This window comes from Thunnus albacares, chromosome 17, assembly GCF_914725855.1.
Source record: "Thunnus albacares chromosome 17, fThuAlb1.1, whole genome shotgun sequence".
Taxonomy (NCBI): Eukaryota; Metazoa; Chordata; class Actinopteri; order Scombriformes; family Scombridae; genus Thunnus; species Thunnus albacares.
Window position 1 is genome coordinate 9,002,001 of NC_058122.1, and position 18,862 is coordinate 9,020,862.

At 39.8% G+C, this 18,862-nt stretch overlaps 1 protein-coding gene across 1 annotated transcript; it reads left to right on the top strand.

The window, feature by feature from the left end:
• Positions 1-3,544: 3,544 nt before the first annotated feature.
• On the top strand, positions 3,545-15,539 carry pdgfbb (platelet-derived growth factor beta polypeptide b). Its single transcript, XM_044332054.1, has 8 exons — positions 3,545-4,472; positions 8,786-8,882; positions 10,328-10,384; positions 11,416-11,609; positions 11,734-11,931; positions 12,497-13,307; positions 13,472-13,622; positions 13,787-15,539. The coding sequence occupies exons 1-7, from the start codon at positions 4,407-4,409 to the stop codon at positions 13,603-13,605; spliced, it is 1,557 nt and encodes a 518-aa protein (XP_044187989.1). The 5' UTR covers positions 3,545-4,406; the 3' UTR covers positions 13,606-13,622; positions 13,787-15,539.
• The last annotated feature ends 3,323 nt before the right edge of the window (positions 15,540-18,862 follow it).

Here is an 18,862-nt window from a genome sequence, read left to right on the forward strand (position 1 = left end):
TGAGCCAATATGTGAAGGGGTGTGATTTGTTACACACAACAAGCCTTTCGTGTGCGCTTTCATTGAGTCTGTTTGTCTCTGTGTGAACATTTGTGTGTGTGTGCGCACATGCAAGAGTGCATTTTGCAATCATGTACTGTATGAAAATGTAATTTTCTTAAAAATCATTATACAGTTACTGTTGTTGTTGTTGTTGTTGTTGTTGTTGTGTGTGTCTGTGTGTATACATTAGTGATGTGCAGAGAGCCCAGTATCTCTATTTGTATCTGTATTTGTTGAGGCAGCAAAATTGTTTGTTTATATTTGTATTTGAATAAAAGTGGCGAGAGGCTTAAAAATCCTGTTTTTGTTTGCATTATGCTTTTAATTTTAGAAAATTAAAGTGTTACAATAAGTGTTCATGAATAAACTACCTTACGAAGGAGGTCCCCACACCAGGTCTCGAGCTGGAGTCTTCCAGCTCACAGACGACTGCGCTGACTACTGACCTAAAACTTTACTCATCGCCTCATTGCAGACAGACCTTTACCTTTTTACACACCAATAACACAGAGACAGAACACCATGTAATGTGTAGTGAAGAACTTCGAAGGCGATTATTACTTTGCACTTTTCATTTATTACCTAATTTTTACAACCTAACTTTGTGGAAAGGAGAAGGGGAACAACAGGTTACGGAGAGTCCCTTGGGAGCACTTTGTGTGTGTCAGTAGTTCAGCTTTATCTCTGGGGAACACCCTCAACTCCAGGACTGATGTCCAAATTAGGAAATGTGCGTCATGTAGCAGGTGGATGTGACTCCCCTTGTTGAGACTTGCTGATAGATGTAACAGCGGAGCAGAGGAGAGAGACTGAGATAGTGATGTAACCAACCTGTGCGCTGGTATTTAACATGTTTTTTTTTTCTTTCCGAAAACAAATGCTTTTTAAAATATTTGTACTAAACAAATATTTGTTAAAAACCCCCCCCACTATTTGTGCTTTGCCAAATAACATAATTGTATTCGGGCACACCCCTAGCATACATATACCAGGATGAAATGTGTGTTTTTGCACACACACACACACACACACACACACACACACACACACACACACACACACACACACACACACACACACACACACACACACATGCACACACACACACACACACACACACACACACTATTGAACTTTAGCTATGGGTGCACAGACAGTATTCTTCTTATTAAGTTGTCACCTGTGTATATAATGATGGATGGCCTTCTTTCTGTGGGATTGTGGTAAGATGTTACAGTCACAGGTGTGACTGAGTGTGTGTGTGTGTGTGTGTGTGTGTGTGTGAAAGAGTGAGAAAGTCTGCTATAGTTTGATATGAATGCAGGTCCTGGTGGGAAAATCCCTACCTCTAGTCAAGAACCTGCTCCCCCCCTCCTCATCCTCCTCTTCCTTCTCCTCCTCCTTTTCCCCTTTCTCCTTGGAAACTAAACACACCACACACTCACACATGTTTTGGGAGCCACAACCTGAGCATAAAATAAAATATGTTTTGACTTGTATAAAATTGGCAACACTTTCAGAGTAGGAAAGAGGAAAAAACATACTCACATTTATTTACTTGTTGTCTTTTCTTGAATCATGCACCATTCAAGACATTTTACTTGTCCCAGTCATATCTACAGACTTATTCATTCCCTTTGAAAAAACCATATGCAGTATAATTTAAAAATATTTACAAGTAAGAATATCAAAGATGAGGCGTGCTTAAATTACTTTAAAGTTGTTAAAGAAATGGCATCATATGTAACTTTTTTTTTTAAACATTTATACACAAAAAGGTTTGACATGCAATTTGTGTTGCATTGCACTGGTATCTTAAGTCACAATTGTTACCCCGTGCTGCCAGTGGCCTTGGCCAAACGTGTGAATATGAAATGCAGTGTAAATATAGCTCCATAGCTCATGCTGTTTCCTCCATTGGCTCTTGTTAGAAAAACAATGGCATCCTATTATTCAGTGAGCCGTGACTGAACTGGAAGAAAAGACTTTACTACATACAGTGGTTAAGAAACTGCAAGCATCTATTATAAAATGTCTTCATTCAGAAACTATGGAAGAACTGAGAGGAGTTTTGTTATTTTATGAACTTCATCTTTAAGATGTATTCTCCATGGTTTAAACTTTCTCTCTCTTTTGCGCCTGTCACGTATTATTCTAAGTAATATAAAGTCCACAAGGTTGGCTGGCTGATATACTATTTTTGGGCCTGGGTCGGCTGAGTTTCGACATTGCAGAGTCACCGTCGGCCATTGTTCAAAAATGTTCCCTAAACATGAGTGACCGTCAAAGGTCAGGACTCTGAAAATAACTCCTGTGATATTTAGAAACATCTTTTCTTTCCTGATAGCCTAGCTAGCAGTGATGCTGAGGTAATAAGAGGAGTCAGTTGGCATGGCAACTATCCCTGTGACCTCTCCAGCAATAGTAGGTGCATAAAGGCCTGTTATGCAATAGGATGAATTTAGGGTTATGGGTTATTCATAAGTGTTGACATTGCTTAAAGCATATTTTGTTTAACATAAACTCCTTGAATGAAAGTGAATGTGAGAACATAGCCTGACTTCGGTCTTAACCCTCACGTACTGTTCGAGTCACGTTGACCCATTTTGACATTTAAAAAGATAAAAACACCCTAAATGACATTCTTCAAGCCTGAAATTTTATAACTTTTCCTAAAGAGGCCCAGAATATACAAAAATGGAAATATTTCAAAATGTATTCTTCTGCAACTGGTGTACATTTTTGCACATAGAGGGTGTTCTGGATCAGTGTTGATTGATGGTTTTAATGGTTATAATGAAACCTACCATTCAAATGCTGCTATATCCCTCACTTTCAGTAAATTAATAGAATAAATATGACTGATGTTCTCTTGTTTTAGATAACATGAAATCATAATATAGTGTAATTGTAAATGTATTTTCTCTAAATGAATAGTGTCAAACCTAGAGAAAACGCTCCATCTGTTCTCTTAAACATTAATGAAGGATTAATGACCTATTTATTAATGACTGATAAGATATTTATGGATGCAAAATACATTTGTGGTTCAAAATTTGGTATAGGGAGTAATTATAAAGGGACACTTAAGCCAGGTCAAAAATGACCTGCTCCATACTGTGAAGGGTCAGAATATGAACAGTATGTAAAGGTTGAAAAGTCACTGCTCATAAATGTTATTCTTTTTGAGACATTTACTGGGAGTTGGCAACTGTTGATTACTGTGGACACCTGTTCAAAACTTTAAAATGAAAGTGTAAAATGGGTGTGTACCTGTGTGCACTCATAACTAACACCAGGTTGATTTTTTAAAAAACAAAAACAAAGTTAATAATACTGATGACTTTGCTGCGTGTTGCAAACCAGATCATGCAGCAAAAACAAAATTCAGATCAACAGAAAAACCCACAAGACTTGGCACAGCCTCAGGAATATCTGCATAAATGGTTCTCGACAGAGGAAATATTGCTCAGACTGGCTGCTGTGAGGCGGTCGTTTGTGGACTATGTCGGGTCTTTGTACGCAGATTATCACCCATTCTTCAGGCAGGGGGCGGGAGAGAGATACTGTTGAGCAGACCCGCAGCAGACTCTTGGAAATCTGCTCTTCCCCTCACCACCGCCACCACCACCACCGCTGCGTAATCAGGCCGGTCCAGGGCTGAGGCGCACCGAGCCACACAGCGCTTTTCTTATTGATAAGACTCCTTGGAAGAAGAGGACCGCAAACTACCGTCCTGACCTACGACTTTATGTCAGATGTTCAGCCAGTGAGCTGGACTTTGAGACGCATCACGGTTAAAGAAAAAGAGACTCTTGAGGAGGACTACTGGAGAGAGAGAAGAAGAAATGGATTTTTTTAAAATTTAATGTCTGCTTTGGATAATTATAACTTTACTTCTTATCACTTTTTCACAGTCTGACTCCAGTTGGATAGTTTTTTGTTGTGGTGTTTGGACCTTTAATATCGTTAAGTGTTTATTAAGTTTAGCGCTCCTCAAACACCCACCGCACTCAATTTGAGCTTTAAAACGCAATTTGTGCGCTCAATAGAGACGACTGAAGAAAAAGCAGCTGAGTTAAAACTTGGAAGTTTTTTGTTATCCAGCACGTTGGAGCTTTTTTCTTTTTCTTTTTTTTTAAACAAGGGGGACTTAAAAGTTGGTTGCCACCGCTGAACGACCACGATCTTCTTCTTCTTCGGATATCTCTCCTGGAGAGACAACAGTGTGGACAGGCCGTCTACGCGCGCGCAGTTCCTCAGGGCGAGCCGCTGTCCCCACGCGCGCAGTGCTGAGGAGAGAGGGACTCTCGCGCTTCCATAAATGCCCGGTCCGTCGAAGAGGCTCGAGGCTGGGCAGCAAGATGAGCTCGTGGGTACAGCTGCTGCTCGCGTTGCTGGCGGCGTGTCTGCGGTTTGGCGTAGCCGAGGTGAGTTAGCATCAATCACAGTTGGACAAACTTTTAGAGGTGCTTCACTTTTACTATACAGTAGCCCAAAGTAAAGGGTAAATTATTATTAAGCTATATATAATCATAGCAAAAGTTTTAACCTCAGTTTAGTTTCATTGAGAAACTGACACGAGCTCTGACAGGATGAAAAAATACCCATAATGCCAATATAAACTTAATATGAAGTCATATTTAAATTATTGCTGCAGCCATTTCATAATAATTACTTAAAACATTAATCTTTATAATCCAGGTGATGATTTATAACTTTGGAATTAGTGCACCTGCTTCATTCTAGTCTCATCATAAAAGCCATTTTTCCTCTTATTGCTTCTGAGAGGGGTGGGATCCTCGCAGAAAATAACTGTTATTCCTCCCATTAACTGGCGTTATGAATGGATGCCCAGGGGCAGACACATACAGAGGTCGTCCTCTGTGGGTGATGAGCCAGGAAACAGAGGCTTGCCTGCATGATAGGCTCCTTTTGCAGCTGGATGCTCCACGTGGTTTAGTGGTGCATTCATGGATGCTGTTCCAGATGTTGAGCGCGACTATAAATCACTCAGCAAGCAACATCATACAGTAACATCGTGCCGTAGAGGCCATGTTTGTTACAGTAGATGACCAGGAGAGACCACACTGGCAGTGTGTGTTAATGTCTGAAAAACACATTATTTTTGCAGTACTGACCTTGAATGAAGACAAGTAGGCAGAAGCCCTTTACATTTTCAGCTGAAAATAGAGATACTGCCCTGTAGACATGCATGCTCTACTGCTCTGCTTTATTTTAGGTTAAAATACATAGTGTATGTCTGAATAAAATGTATTTTAAATATTGTAAAAATGAATGAGCAGTAGGCTACTGATGAATTATGGATGCAGGACAGATGGACAGAGTCTGACTGTCTGCTGAGGTCAAACAGGAAGACAAAACTTAACTGAGGGTCCTATCTAGGTCAAGTGAGGCTTGACAATAACTGACATTATGTTCATTTTAGAAAAAAAAAAAATCTTTGCCTCTTGCTGATCGCTGTAGATATGAATTCTATAGAAGTAGGTTCAGATGCACATCGAATCAGATTTTATCAGTATTTCTGCCTTCATTCAGACTTTATATGTATTTCTGACCCTGGTCATTCATCTCCATAATGAGTCACTAGTGTCAACACACACAAGTCAGTCATGGGAAGTGGACATTTAAACAAGTCAAAAAAAGAGGCCCCAACTGTGGGTTTGCCTTTGTTTTTTCATCCAGTGAGAAAGGGTGCCATGGTTTGCTCTCAGGATTGAAACTATTAACTGTCAATTTAGGTAAAAATAATTTAAAAAAAGAAGAGGGAAAAATAAACACAGGAGGTGAACTATTAGCTTAATACTTCTGCTTCTGAATCGTCAAACATCAGAATAGTTTCATTCCACCTTTCATTCACTGAACCTATACACTGCAGTATACGTACCGTCAGCATGGCTACTTCACATGAAGGTAGATTTTGAGTGAAACACAGCTATGATGGATGACTTTAAATTCCTGTCATAAACCCCTCTTTTCATTTTATGGCTTCTGTAGGCACCACATGTAAAAGAAAACTCAAATTTGACAGGCCAAGTGTTTTAGAGGGAGAAAGTTACAGAGGCTTTGAGGTATACAACCAGGAATTTCCCCATGTCTAATTTTAAAGTTATAGTATAGCAGCTGTGAAATCATGGAGCCTGTATACGAGGTTCAGTCATGCTTTGTATAAAAAAGAACATTATCATAAAAGGTTTTAACTCACAGCCAGTCTGCTAATATACAAAGTGCCACTTATAATGAAAATATACATTCAACTAGAGACCACCAAAGAGGTCTCAGACATTTACTTTTAGCTAACACAAACTCATCATTATCCTTTATCGCATCAGGCGCCTTTCCAACTTAGACGTAAATTTTGAAAAAGGAATTAATTAAAGTCACATTTATTCACGCATTCCAGTATTGTGCACGTGTAGGCATAGTTTCAGTGACTAAACGTGAAACTTCACACGTGTGCTGTGGCTGCTGCTTCTGTGCCGGCAGCAAACCTGACCCCCTAATTATGTACGATTAGATGTTCCCTCTCCTCCCCTGCCCACTGCAGCCTGTACCTGGCATTCCTCAATATGTCCAACAGACCCTCAGGGGATGGGAGCTTGCTTCAGGTGATACGTAAATTGGGCTAAGCACTGGAATATGCCAAAATTTGGGTTTTTGGGTCATGTGAAAAAGTATAACAGACGCTGTACGTTCTCATGATGTGAGAGGATGGAAGTCAGTGTACGTCACTGCACTTGTGGGGGCAGTTCAGTTTTACAATGCAGTTTGTAAGACGTGGTACTGAAAAAATCCCAACTGTATGTATTGCTGTAGCATGATAATGTCTAATGTAACAGCTGTCCCTGCTTCATCAGCAGAAGCCCATTATTTGAAACAGGCTAACTGCTCCAGATGCAGCTCAGCTGGATGTTGAGATACAGTTTACTCAGACTCCCACTGAGGGGAATATTAGCATTAGACTCACTGACTTAACCTTTTGCCATTTACCATTTTACGGGCAATTTACCATCTCTTTATAAATCCAAGGGAGTGCTTCACTTCTTCAAGGGAAGAATGACATTGGACATAAGACTTAACAATATCCCTCCCATTTATGATCCTTTGAGTATAGTTCTTGAGTACAGGACACACTTTTTTCTCAATGAAATTCCACTCTTTTATTTTAGTACATTGATATATTGAACATATATGAATCCTTAACCCTCATAGTTGCACGTTATCAATAAGTGTTTACATATTCAGTCTGCACAGTCTGAATCTGCTCACATCCGTTTTGTTTATCAGACCAAAAGTGTTTATTTAATATTTCCTGCTTAGACACAAATCGTCATGACAGCAGGCACCACTGTGAACAAAGGCACACATCCTATAATTAACATCAGACACAATTAGCCAAGTGGGCAGGTTTGCTCCGTTGGCAAAGAGAGGAAATAATCATGATGACTCCTCAGGGGCATCTGCAGCTCTGCAACAGAGATGTAAGTGTAATACAGCAGGCATTTCCCTGCTGTATTATTTGACTCTCTGAAAAGCCAGCCAACAATAGGGGACAATCAATGGCATACAGTATGGGCAGGGTGAGAATACATGCTCATGCATGGATGGCTGCTTCCTTTGGCTGAAACATGCTTCCCACAGGGATTTATTATGTTCTCCATAACCTGAATGAAATCTTTAAAAGTTTTTTTTTTTTTTTTTTTTTACCTAACTGGACTTAGTGGACACTATAAAATGAATCTGTATTTTTTTAAAGTTAAATGTGCAACATTTCATTAAAAAGTTATTTGAAAGACGTGTAGCAGTTTCTATTTATGATGCGTTCATATAATGCTGATGTATGTTTATTACTCGATTTTGCTTACTGTTGCACTAGCCAGACCACATTAGCTTCTAGTTTCTATTTATGGTGCGTTCATATAATGCTGATGTATGTTTATTACTCGATTTTGTTTACTGTTGCACTAGCTAGACCACATTAGCTCTTTCGAGATCATTTTCACTGGTTGCATATGAGACACAAAAGCAAATGAAGCACATCCACACCATTTAAACCAATGTGAGGAAGTGTCTCGACCCATGTCTGATCCTTGTCCATTTTAACCCGTCTTTTATTCTATCTATTATCCCTCTTTTTTCAGATGCCTTCTCTCCTCCTCTCTATATCACTCCTTCCCCCACTTCCTGACTCCTTCCTGGCTCCTTTGACCCCTAAATGTTAGCAGATGAGAAGACACAACGCCAATAGTCATTCACCCTGCTCTTAGTGACCATTGTGTGTCTGCTTTGGTTAATACTCACCCCCTCCCAACTCTCTTGCCCATTAATGACCAGGGGGGTTAAACCCACAGTCAGTCCATAGGATCACAGTGTAGTGCTGTTGCTTTGCTTTTGCTGTGGTGGTATGATAATATTAGGTCAAATGCATGTTGTTAAAGGATATGACCAAAAGAAACAAAAATGAATTCAAGTATCGCCTATGGAGCCACAATCTATCGTGTTTACGCCTGCATACTAGAAAATAGTTTTTGTTGTCCAAAAACTATTAACAACATATAAAAGAGCCTAAATTACTGTTGCATATATGAAGTTATCACAGGGTGTTTTTTACCATAATCATCCATGTTCCAAGACGTTCCACACTGATATATCTGCCCTTATTTATTAAATCTCATACGTTCATTCATATATACTTCTGTGTGTGTATATGTGTGTGTTTCAGGAGGACCCTCTGCCTGCAGCCCTGGTGGAGCTGGTTAGAAACAGCCCCATCTCCTCCATAGAGGACCTTCAGCTGCTGCTGCTCTCTGACTCCGTAGGTAAAGAACAGAGCATTCAAATATTACCGTTCATACATACGCAACACTAACTAATCTGAACATTCAACCCAAACTATCTTTAATCTTAACATGATTATAACAATATTCAGTTTTATCACTAAATGTAACCAACTAAATCAACACTAAATGACTTGTAATTTTATGCCTAAAACCAATCATGTAGTTTGGAAGGCTGATTACAGTCTGTATGGGATCCACATTTTCTGTATATTCTAAGATCAAAACTTCACTAATGAATTTTTTTTAGAAATATTTCCTGATTGTTTAGAATGTGGTTATTTTCAAATATGAAGGCAGAAAGCATCAAATATGTAAACAACAATTTCATGAAAACACAGTTTTTTGGTTTTGATGTATATTGTGCATTACAGTGAACTTCAACTGAGGCAATTTTCATGTTTTAACTCAGTTGAAAGATTACATATTTTGAGCTGCAACAATCAGTCGATAGACAGAAAATTAATCTCCAATTATTTTGATAATCAATTAATCGTTTTGAGTAATTTTTTAAGAAAAAAAATGCTGAAATTCTCTGGTTCCAACATCTGAAATGTGAATATTTTTTAGTTTCTTTAGTAAACTCAATATCTTTGGGTTGTGGACTGTTGGTCGGGGCAAAACAAGTCATTTTAGATTGTCTGTTGGAAACAGTGATCAAAATTTTTAACCATTTCATAGCCCAAATGACTAATTTGAGAACATAATTGATGGATTAATCATTAATCAAAATGACTGTTGTTTGCAGCCCCATACATATTGCTGTTTTCACATAAGACAAGACATTTTCTTAGTTCTTTAAAATGTAGGTTTAGACATGTGCTGTTTTCACTCAACAACAGCCCAATAAATCAAGCTTTATAACTTTATAACTGGCAGAGAATTGTAATCAAGAATTGTGCATGCTGTCTGCTGTGCATGTTGTACTATGTGTGTGAGCAAAGCAAAGATGAACTGAAATCTAACATAACAACAGTAAGTCTTTACTTTTCTACCCTAATTGTGACCAGTAAACATTTCGAGCAATAAAAGCAAGTCAAGCAAACAAACGCAGAAAAAAGCAGCCGATCTGAGGAACACATGCATGCAAAACATACATGCAATTAAGTTTGAATTATAAGAGTGCACTTATTTAAACTAGCTCTCCTTTTTTCTCTCTCTGCCTGCATGCTCACATGTGACATTTACTACCCCCACACCCTCTTTGTCTCTCCCTCTCTCTTTCTATCTTCTTGTGCACGCTCACATTTACACACCCACATGCAAGGACCTGAACTCATTTTTTTTATCTGTGTACATGCAGAGGGCGCTTAGAAGGCCTTAGAATAAAATATACTGTATGTCACATGCCGAAAACAAAACATTCACAAAACAGTTGCCATGTTTACATAAGTCAAATGTTGTATTTGTTTATTGTTTTGTCTCAGATGAGGAGGAGGGAAATTCAGCAGCCAACGGAGGTCACAGACTACCAAGGAGTCTTGGTGAGAAACCCCCCCCCCCTTCCTTTTTATTCCTCTAGAGTGTCTTTTGAAGGACTGTTTTCTTGTTGCGCTCAAGACAAGAATTTAATCATAACATAGAGAGACATCACTGCTGTTATGTGGCTCTCATATCGTGAAAAAAAATCTCTGTCATGGCATCGGTGATGTCATGATGAATATACACTTCTCTCCCACACAAAAAGCTGAATAGAAGGTTGTAGTGCTGGAATGGAGGATTCCTGATTTTCCTCATGAATGTAGAAGTGCTCCATTCCCATTAGTCAGCCTTCCTGTGAGCTGATTAATGTGACAAGTATGGCTTTATTGGCACAGAAAAATCCTTCCCATTAACCTTTTCTGTGCTATCATGATAAAGCAGATGTCTGAATCACCTGATATCCATCTACAACAGTCTGGGTGACTTTGCAGGACTCCCTCTAGCATGAGGAGATACTAATGGCCCTACATCAATCCAGATGTAAACTATGCTGAATATTTTATATGCTTCCGTAATCCCAGAGAAACTGAAGAGTCTTAAACGTTTGTGAAGTAAAGCGGACTGGATTTCACTCATGTTTCAGAGCAGTGCAATGCAATAACCTATAAAGTGTGATTAGAAGAAGTTGTTGCATATCAACTCATTTGAAATGCATGAGTTTCATAATCCATCTGCTCGCTTCCGCTCTGCTACAGCTAATAACAGGCTATAGTGGATGCTGCAGTACTAATGCAGGAGAGTTGTAGGTGAGCAGCATATATAACAGCCACTACTGTATAAAATAGCAAGCAGCTTGTATCACACAAATACACATGCACTCAAGCAAGATTTCTGTAATCATGAGGAGTCCCATGTGCATTTTGTTGTTTTTTACTTATTGGCTGAAACACAAAAAAACAAGATGGATTTTCTAAAACCAGCTAGTGGTCTTAATGGTCATTTTTAAAATGCAGTAAGTTGTGAGTACGAATACTAATACTAATCCCAGTATTACCATTCATACTTACATATTCACTCATATCTCATCCTTCAGATGCCCAGCCAGCCCAGCAGGCTCTATGTAAAGTTCGTACAGAGGTGGCTGAGGTCACCAGGGCGATGTTGGACCGCAGCAACGCTAACTTCCTGCCATGGCCACCCTGCGTTGAGGTGCAGCGCTGCTCTGGCTGCTGCAACACAAAGAGCCTGCAATGTGTCCCTGTTGTCACGCACACCAGATACCTGCAGGTAAGCAACTGCACACAGAGATATACACACTAAACACACACATCTACAACTTCCCAAGAAGACAATTTGGTTATAAAGTGTGAATTATTTCCTGTGACTACCCTCTTCTTCTCAACCTTTCCAGGTCATGAAGATCGAGTACATGAACAAAAGACCCACGTACACTAAAACAGTGGTGTCAGTGGTTGATCATGTGGAGTGTCGATGTCAGCCAGTTCCACGGCCCCCAGTGCTCAAGAGAAAATCATCTCGCAGACAGCACAGCCACAATAAAGACCAGCATCGAAACCAGACACTCAGCCAAGGACACGGACATGGACAGGTACAATACACATGCTACACTATTGTGCATGCTGTGTGCTGTTGTGGATGCTTTAACCACACTAAATGATGGGTGTGTATGCCAAAACCTACCCCTGTTTGATGTATCAAACATTGAAATTCACACACTTTATGGCAATATTAAGTTTATATAATCTCTAAGAATTTTGTTCATGGCTCAGCATGAGGCTATGAGGTTAAGAGGGTGTGAGAGCAACAGCACTTAACTCCACTACCAGGTTTGCCCCAAACTTTATAAACTTTTACTAATTTACGATAAAAACTCATAATCAGTTTTCTCTCTGTAGATATTTTTTTCTGAGAAGCGCCTGCCCAAAGAGATGAGTTTGTACAGTGTGGTTCAAAAGCTTTTATTTTTGTTTAAGGCACAAATAATGCAGGGGTTCATTTTAACTGACTAAACTGACTCTAGAATTCAAATTTAATTTATAATTTTGTGTGAATGTCATACAAATGCCTAGTAAACTGTATGTAGACTGCCCATCTATTGATCATCAACTCCTTGTTTTCAGCTGAACTGAATTTTGTTGAATTTTACCCTCAAGGTCAAGGTGCACTCCAAGGATGAGCTCCATCAGTGGGATGACCTGAAACAGAACCAGAGAGCCCATTTGGAGGATCTCCTGGAGCAGCACTGGAGCCCCAGAGGAGACACTTTCACTCAGCATGGGGAAGGGTACAGTCTAGCTGGGGACGACACATCTCGGTCTGAAGAGGCTATTCTCTACGGTCCACACTGGGCACATAACTCCACAGGGCTCCTTGGGAGTAAAGACCAAACAGAGAATCAGGAACATGTTGAGAGAAAGAATGGTAGGATCTCAGAAGGAAACAAGACTCTGTCCGCAGCAGACAATGCTGGCGTTGACCAAAAGTTGGCAGAAGTTGGGGATGGGTTACTGCTCAACAGTACTGAGGGGAAGATTAATGAGGGAAACAGGGAAACACAAACACACAGCCCATCATGGCGTGATGACAAATCCAAATTTTCAAAGCCTGCAACTCACAATCCTCAAGCCAAGTTCAGTCCCACTGAGGCAACCGCCGAGCAGGTTGGAAGCAGGTTCAGGCCTACCAAAGAACCAAATCCAGATCCTCGAGAGCAGGTGAGACGGAGAGGGAACGAGACTCCAGAGGAGGAGAGGATATTACAGATTGAGAAGGAAAAACTGGAGGAGGAGAGAACAGAGCTGCTTCTCCTCCACAAGAGGTTGGACCAAGAGAAGGAGATACTGAGACAGCAACAAATGAAGCGAGAAGAGGAGGAGCGGCAGAAAGAAAAGGAGACAGATAGTCAACACCACCTGCACAATAAACACCATCATCATCTGCAAACAACAACAACACAGAAACCAGGTAATAGACGTTACATAATACTTAAAAACACAATGGAATTAAGAAAATGATGTGGTTAAGTGAAATTAATTGCCTGTTGATGTTCACAATATTGCAGAGCCGCAAGCGTAAAAGTAATAGATTTTTGTTAATTCCCTATTAATATGTAAATCCTGTTCTTACAGAGACAACATCCACGACTACTACACAGCAGCCATCAGCTCCAGCAGGCCCCAGGCCCCCAGCCCGTCCAAAGAAAAGGATGAGGAAGAATCGCAAGCGAATCAGCAAGGCAGCTATGAGAGCAATGCTAATGTAGAACTAAAACAATCCCAGGTGGGTTTAAAGAATGTCTAGAAAAATGGATGAATTAATACATTTATGAACAAATCAATTTTGTATTTACTGAATATTAATTTTATATTTATTTCAGTGTTTCTTTTTCATTAAGGAAAACTGTGCCAGTATGTGGTTTAAAGTGTGTTTTCCTTTATTTCCAGGGACACAAAGTGAACTTGGAGTATTTTGTGGATAATCCAGAGGTGCGGCAGAGTGACTCCCTTCATATAAGTATTTATTCACTTGTCAGTAACCTGCTCGTCCTGTGAGATCTCCTCAGTAACACTACTAATGCCTGTCTGATGAACCTGTAACTACACCTGGATGGAATAAGAGGAGGGTGAGAAGAAAGTGGAATATAAATAAAAGGTGGACCTCTACAACGACAGTTGCTGGTATGAAGTAACGAGTGGCACCCAAAGACTGACAAACTGTGTGCAAGCACAGAACCTGTGGGGGACTGAAACTGCATGGCTGTAGAACTGCGGAAAATAGTGCAATTTCAAAACTCTCCTTGGAACCTTGTTTTGATATCAACAGAGAGAAATTGCACTTATACGTCAACAGAACGAAGTCTATACGGGGTTTAAATTAGAGAGTTGTTGCTGAAAGACTTGATTTTGTGATAAGACTCATCACAACTACCAAGTGCATTTGGTGGAAAAAAAAGGACATAACTCCTTTGTGTCGTTGAAGAATTTGTTGTATTGTAATTGGATAATCGTAGAGACAATCACCAGTAGACTGCAACAAATGTTGACCAAAATGAGCAGTATTTCCATGTGTGATAGAACCCACATCTTGAGGGTTCAGTGTTGTCTCTGTTGGGAAGACAAATCTGTGTAAATTTACCGTACAGTACCAAGTCCTGATATCATTTATTAGCTAATTAAAACAGTGATGGTCTTTCTTTAATCATATTTAATTCTATTCAACTCATTGCAAACACTGGAATTAAGCAGACACGTGATTAGTGAACGAAAACATAAAATCTTGCTTCAGTGAGGTTTTCTGTTTCACAATCAAATCACACGTGTGCAGAAAAAAAGAGTAAGGAGCTTTATGAATAGTGATAGGCGATAGTGTTACACCTGTGACATTACTGTGTGCTACAGTATGTTTCCTATTTATTTATCTCTACCATTACTGTGGATTAACTTTATTTACACATGCATCAAACACAATGTAACAATGATTCAGTCTGGGGAGTTAAAGAAAGAAAGACAGAAGATCAAACCTTCTGTGACCTCCCAGTATCATGCAGTGTTTAACGTCTATGACCAAAAGTGTGTGCATATGTGTTTGTTTTGTACATTGTGTAGTGTGTGTATGGGCTTGTGGCCACACCTACACTTCTGTCATGCATCTCAGTACTCATGTAGAAGTATATCTGTTCCTCTATGTCTCTTTCTCTCTTTGATAGAGAGATGTCTCTCTTCCACTGATTACTTTTTGGTAGAAATAATCACATTCCTTTCAAACTCTGTGAGGAAGAGAAAGAAACACTTTACTGCAACATATTTCTCTTTAAGCGCCCCCACTGTATTTCTTTAATTTATCTACATCATGATTCTGACATTTCACTCACAGGAAATGAAAGAGGGAACAGATCACTTAAAGGGACAGCAAAATGTCAAACTTTGCAAATGTAGATATTGTTTTGTGTCCTTCATTTCCATTAGTGACAACAAGTAGAACCACAGTGGTGATGCTATTCTGTGTCCAATAACGTATAACCAGCCAAAAACACCTTAAGTTATTGAAAGACATGTACGTTTTTCGTGCCAACTTACAACTGTTACTGATTCTGTCTGTTTTATTTTGAGTTATGACAAAAATAAGGAATGTTTGTGATAACTTTGCCACCTAATGCTATTTTCATATGGGTATAAGAAGCTAATGTGCTTAAATCTGCTTTGTTTTGTGTTTTTATTCCTTTTTACCAATTTCCCTTCTACAGTATGCTCATGATCTTTTATTCCAAAAGGCCTAAATTTTGCTATATAAGATGCATTTGCAATTTAAAGAAACTATCACATGACCAACAATGAACAAGCAAAACTGATTTTAAAAACAAACCTTGGCTAATAGTGTGCCCAATTCACCTGACAGTCCGCATGAGATTTGAAGGCTGAAGTGTTCTTGACCATTGAGAGGTTAGCGGTTTAAGCTAATCTTATAATCAGAGAGCAGGTAGGGCTTTTTAACCTGACACATTAGAAGTTACAAGGACTTATGAGCACAGGTGGATTTATTTACTGAGCCTGTTTGGCATGTTGTGTCTATACAGTACATCTTCAGTTCTCCAGAGACATCATATTGACTCTTTTAATTCACACAAGTGCAGCAGTGCCTTGTAGTGAGTTTCAGTGATGCACCGTGAGTTTTGTTCCAATCTGACAAAATGTACAGTCAGTGAACTCTGGCACACACTCTCTTTGTGGCTTATTTTTCACATTTACCCACTTGACTCTTGGCTGCAAAAAAAACCCAACTCAGCAGCCAGCTGCACAGCTATGTGTGCTTATTATCGAGTCAGGAAGTCATCTGTCCTAACGGAATCATATGAGAAATGGCCTTGAGACAAATTATTTGCTTATGTCCTCAGATGTAATCCATATAGAGACTTCATATTTCTCATACTTGTATATTTTTGGCTTTAAGAGCCTTGTTCTTGGTCTTTATTCAACATATTTTGCATAAATCACTCGGTTTGATCTCAAATGAATGTGTCTTTACCCAAAAAACACCTTTCATACAGCTCTCTAGCATCCACATCTCATCCTTAATTCTCCAGAATGTGACCTCTTAGACTCAATGTGTACTCATGCAATACTTCCCATTGCCCCACTGTCAATCTCACACAGACGTTCTACTTCTAAACAGCACACTGTCTCCAAATTCATCATCGAGGTGGGATGCCTGCTTTCCGTGGGTGTCTGAGCAGCTCCCCACCCCCAGTGGACATCAAACAAGAGCGGGGAAGAGAGGTGCGTGGATGCTTGTTGACTGTGACAAACACACACAGGCATGCTCACGCTCATTCAAACGCACACAGGGGTCAATCACCATGACAGTGTGGGAGTGTCTCTGAAGGACCGGAGACTGTGACTAAAGACACAGGATGGTTCATAGCTGACTGATTGACCTTAAAGGGCGATATGGTTTGTTGGGTCTCAACAACACTATTACCTAACCAGTGAATGACCATTGGAAAAATATAATGACCCAACATGACGACCTGCAATGCAATCACTGAATCCACTCTGCGACATAGGCTACTTGCATATTCAATGGTTTTAATAAGACATTTTAAAACCCTAAGAACTGAGAGTTAATTCTAGCTATGGCCCAGAGAAAACTCACTAAGTACTCAGTAATGTGGTGCTTGTAAAGGTGACACAATTGGTCAGCACTGTCACCTCATAACAAGAGGATCCAGGGGCTGAACCCGACCTTGCTGATAGAAGCCTTTCTCTGTTGAGCTTGCATGTTTAGCCCATATCTGCTTCAAAAAAATGCAGGTTAGGTGAACTTGGGTGATCAAGTTGCCTATAACAGTGATTGTGATAGTGTTTGTCTGTCTCTACATGTGACCTGTCCAGCATTAATGCAGCTTTTTGCAAAGTAAAAGTAGTATTAATGTCCTGTATTCAAAAAGTAGAAGTACTGAAGTATTATCAGCAGAATGTACTTAAAATATCAAAGTAAAAATACTAAAATGGTTCATGTGATTGATATATTATTATATGTTATATTATATATAATAATATATGGGTGAGGCATGTAGTAGGTAATGGTTAAGTCTCCTGGGAAAGAATGTAAGACAATGAAGTGTCCTCCTAAGTGATGGAAACACATTTTAGTGTGTGTATGTGTGTGTGTGTGTGTGTTTGTGTGTATGTAAAGGCACTTAAACATGTGGTGGACCTCTGGGAATGTGCATCCATGCAGAACAGGGGCAGCTTCAGTGTTACTTAACTAAAAGCCTGTTCAAGTTGTATTCTTTCCTCCTATCTCATCTAGTGGATCGTGGGATGGTTTTCATTCATCTGTGGTATTAAAAACAGGCTTTGGTCGACAAGTAGGAATTAAAGACACCACAGCCGAGGCAAGAAAGAGTTTTGATGCATTCATTGTTGCATTTATTAATAAAAATTTCATGGTTTTCACGGCGCATTTCAAGCTTTTAGAGGATAAACCACCAAATTAAAAAATGATGTGTTAACATGTGTTGGCACATAGAGGCATCATGCAGTAAGGTTGTTTTCACCTGTGTCTTCCCAACTTTGTATCATAATCACTTTCATTTAGTCTTTCATCTTACGGTCAGTGCAGGGCTTTAGTTACAGTTGATGAGGTGGGTATACTATTAGGTAGATGGGTAGATCACGAAGGAGAAAGCGGATATACTCTCCTTTATATTTCAATGGCTCTTTGGCTGGTAGATGGATATACTATAAATTGTCAGAAAAAGAGGTGGGTATGTTCTGTATACCTGTGTATACCCTCCACTACACAACTGGGTCAGTGATAAAAAAAATGCACCAACAGAAACAAAAAAGACAAAGACAAAAAACCACACAACAACAGTGTGATATTGTTTTGCCCTGACATAACGCTTCTATCTCTCTATCTACTCCGGAGAAGACATGTCTTTGCTATGATCGTCTGGGTTTCAGTGTGGCCTGGATTCCCTGATGTATATTCGTAAGGAAACAGGAGGCCTTTGAACAGGAGGTTACACAAGCATCCGTGTGGCGCCACGCACTCCCTACACCTTCCAGCACTTTTATTTTCCTGTTTTTATGTACGACAAAGGACAGGGACATGCTGTACACGGATGACCACCCCTCATCCAGCACATGCACACTAACGCTGGTCTTTCCATCAACACCCACCTTTGTCCTTTACCTATCCCCTTTATTCACCCTGCTGATGAGTATAGGTATCAGTCAGTCAGTCAGTCGGGGGGAACAATAGTCCTCTAACGGTGACTGTGAGACTGAGGAATGTCACTGTTTTTTGGGGGTCTGAGCATCTGAAAAAGCCTGGAATGCTGGGAAAACACCTCAAATCACCTTCCCCTTCCCCTCCACCACCATGGTCAAGGCCAAGTAAATGAGCCCGTTAGTGTCTTAGCGGGCATCATGACTCAGTTGGTGTGTGTCAAACTGCTCCTCAAACCTCATCAGACAGGAAGTTGTACCTAGCGATGGGCTGAAAACACAGGAAGT